Source organism: Suricata suricatta, chromosome 17 (genome assembly GCF_006229205.1).
Source record: "Suricata suricatta isolate VVHF042 chromosome 17, meerkat_22Aug2017_6uvM2_HiC, whole genome shotgun sequence".
Lineage (NCBI taxonomy): Eukaryota > Metazoa > Chordata > Mammalia > Carnivora > Herpestidae > Suricata > Suricata suricatta.
In genome coordinates this window covers 28,994,322-28,997,808 of record NC_043716.1, presented here as the reverse complement: position 1 = coordinate 28,997,808, position 3,487 = coordinate 28,994,322, and the positions used below count along the sequence as shown (strand labels likewise).

The 3,487-nt window shown below is 43.7% G+C and overlaps 1 protein-coding gene across 2 annotated transcripts in view; it reads left to right on the top strand.

Annotated features, from left to right (window-relative positions):
* PCTP (phosphatidylcholine transfer protein) overlaps positions 1-3,487 on the top strand; it is a 136,126-nt gene that overhangs the window by 74,449 nt on the left and 58,190 nt on the right. Inside the window, exon 6 of one of the 2 annotated variants that reach the window (XM_029928582.1) lies at positions 403-1,427. The exons of the other annotated variant lie outside the window; for it this stretch is intronic. Coding sequence (XP_029784442.1) covers positions 403-456 — 54 coding nt within the window. The 3' untranslated portion in view covers positions 457-1,427. Of the gene's footprint in view, positions 1-402; positions 1,428-3,487 lie in introns of those variants that run through there. 2 annotated transcript variants of the gene reach the window in all.

Here is a 3,487-nt window from a genome sequence, read left to right as displayed (position 1 = left end):
AACACTGACTAAATAATAACATAGCCTAGCCCTTTGCCCCCACAGCCTCACCATTTTCTAATTCTGTAAAAGGAGAACTGTCTCTGATTTCTGTGGAAGATTTCCACAACCCAACCTAATCCCATTTCCTGTGTTTTTTCTTTCCAAAAAAATAGTGTCTCAGATACATCTTAGCTTTTACTAGCAAAAGCCAAGACATACAACATTGTTGCCTGCTGTTTAGTCTTGCCTGTGTCTTGGGTCTTCCATCATCTGTGGCAACATTCTGTTGAAATGGGACAGAGGCCCTATTGTCATATTTGTTATTCTCAAGGCCATCTTTGTTTACCTTTGCCACATCCCAGAGAACCAGGAATGATGTCCCTGATGACACAGAAGTGATAAGTCTCCTTTGCTTTGCAGAATAATGCTCATAGAATCCTGAAGGATATAGAAAAGGCCTATCAGAACTACTGAGGGAAACTTCAGTAAGGGCACCGTGTGTTGGTGGAATGATGTCTCTGGAAGTGCCACAGCTCAGCAATGCGCAGCTTTCCTTTCACTATTGCACCCACAGAGGCCTGCATACAGTCCTGCACATCGTCCCCAAGTGTGTTTGCCTGAGGCCTGGCTCCTCCCCACTCTCCCCACCCCGGGACTGGCTGCCTTCTTCCACTATTGAATGTGGGTCAGATTAGGGGAACTTTGCTTGTTTATTTTTGAAAAGGGAAAGTCCTCAGTAGGGAACACAATCCTTTCATTGTGCCATTTTAGGGGGATGGGTGGGTGGAGGGGCCGCAGATCCTAGCAAGCTGGCTTCTTCCCAGAATGTGACTTCTTGCCCCCAGGAGGGGCTGTGGGACGCTGTCCCCTTCAGACTGGGAGACACGTGCTGATGTCTGTTTTCCTGATGCCATGGCGGGTTGATTTGGCTGGGGTCTGAGGTGATAATCCAGTAATTCTCTCCTTCCAAACCATGTTGAAACACATGGCAGGCCTGATTACACACTCGATGTGGTAGCCATGTTTTCTCATCCCCTATGTCTGGGATTCTCTTTGCCACCTGCCACTGGAGAGAGGATAACCATACCTCACTAGCTCTGCATTTTATCAGAACCTGAGGCATCATGATAGGTCTCGCTGGTAGTTTGCAAAAGTCAAGAAGCTGTGCACACAGCTGTAATAAAGTTTCTTTATATGCAATAAAATGACTTTCCCTTCTAGAATGTTTGGAGATATTGAAGGGATAGGAGTTCACAACCAGGGAAATATTAATTAGTGGATTGGTTGACATGACAACATTTTTCTCAGGAATTCCTCCCAAGATGTCTGCCTCTTCGACCACTAAAACTCCAGTTTCCAGTTTTCTCCTGAATTTTGGTAGAGCGAGAATTTCCATGGCTAAAGGCATAGCCTTCATGATCTCAGGGAAAAAATTTTTTGCACTAAGTGATGGTACTGAACCTTGATTAGTGGTCCTAGAACATCTCCTAGAAGCAGAAGATTCATTAAAATTTATTTATTTTCTTATAAAATGGGACCTCAGACCATATGTTTTCTCTCTGGAAAAGAAAATAGACTGCAACCAAGGAACACAGACTGACATAGAGGTGTCCTTTTAGCAGTTACTTCCTGCCTTGTTCCTTTTGTGAGAATTAACCAGGTGGGTCTCATTTGCTTGCAGAGCACATCCAATCTAACTAATGAACCAGAACATAAAGAAGAATTTTAGGTGCACTCACATGCGAGGCCAGGTGTAGGGTGCCCTAGGGCGGGGATGATATTAGATGGATATTAGAATTCAGCTATGTTCATCATCAGGTTCTCTTTGATGTTGGGCTGTGTCTGGTGCAGGATTGCTGCTGACAGCAAAGGGTAGGCCCACAACTTCCCAGGCTCTTGCTGAGCCAAAGAAAGGCAGTATTTCTTTCCGGTAGATCCCACACCATCCTATGACCCCCTCTCAACCACGTGCCTGTCCCTTCCCCAGTCATGGTGGTCATATGGATAGACTTATATAAGTAAGTGAATACCTTATAAATTTACCATTAAAAATCATTACCAGTAATATAGCTGGATTTAATTTTAGATATGTGAAATCTAAAAGTCTCTTGTAACAGAGGGCCAAGTTGAAATTTTAAGTACAGAGTCACTGAAACACAGGCACTAGGATCATAGTCTTTGAGCAGAGAAACGACATGAAATGGTGTCATTCAAACCATATCTTAAACAGTGTTTAATAATTTAAGAACTCTGAGAACACTAGCGATATGGAGTTTCTAGGTAACGTAGTTACAAAAAAACAGTCACAAAGTTTGGGATAATTAGTAGAGTTTTGACTCTTTGGCATTTATGTGTGCAAACTTTGAGAAGACAGTCCTACACTGCATTGAAACATGAAGTCATGTGGGAACCTGAGAACCCATGAGCCAATAGTAAATGCTAGAGGTGTAGAATGTGTAGGACTGGTGCTTTCGAGGTGGCCCCTGATTCTTCAGGGTATGCCTCTCCATGAGCCCTAGATGCATCCCTGGGATTTGAAAGTTATAAATACCTGTCATTCCTCTAGCACTTTGGTTCACTTATTCTTTTCCATGTCTGTCTCTCCAAATAGACAATAAGACCTCTGTAGATAAAAAGGTATTTCATTTTAATTACTGGCCCCTAGGGTTCAGGATGGTAGGCACTCAAGTAAGCGAGTGACTGATTTAGACAGATGGACCAAATGACACACACCCAGAGGCCAAGGCCATTTAGATATGGAGGTTTAATTTGCTTACATTAAACAACAATTCAGACCAAATTATTTCCCAAAGTCATCATTATTTGTGGGGAGGGGGCTCTAGATTCCTCAGGTTCCTATTGTTCCTTTATTTGTTAAGGAGTGGCTTTGCTGGTGTGGTTACAGGTTATTTATTGTTATAGAAATGGTACAGTCTGGATTGAGTCCAATTGAGATTAGTCAGGATTTCAGGATTTGAATGAAAAGAAAATAGCACTACTGTTGGAGTTAATTTTTTCCCACAGGTGAATTATTCACACTCATAACAAAAGTTATCGACCACATTGGAATTGAGGGGTTCCAGCAAAGGGTCACCTCCCTTGAAAATGTTCCTATTTCACAAGGAGCATCTGGCCTGGCTCCCAGGCTGAGATTCCTCACCCAGAGTCCCCTCCATAATGCTTCTCCTTCAAACCTCCCGCTTCCCAGCTGGATCTGGGAGAGACACAGCAGGAAGAGCCCATTCACTTCCCCTGTTTCTGGTATCATCACCTAGTTGGTTTGGAGAATTACCCTTAAAAGCTCTGAGACATGCATTCACTGAACAGCTATTGCTTGAGTCTGGTGCCCTCCTGGCAAGGGGACAGACATGGCGGTTCCTGGGACGAAGGAGACAGGCTTGGTGTCTACCTTCACGGAGCTCATGGTCTAGTGAAGAAGACACAGCGGACGAGCTGTTGAAAGACTGATGAGTTTTGAGAAAGGGCAAGTAAAGGGTGCCAGAGG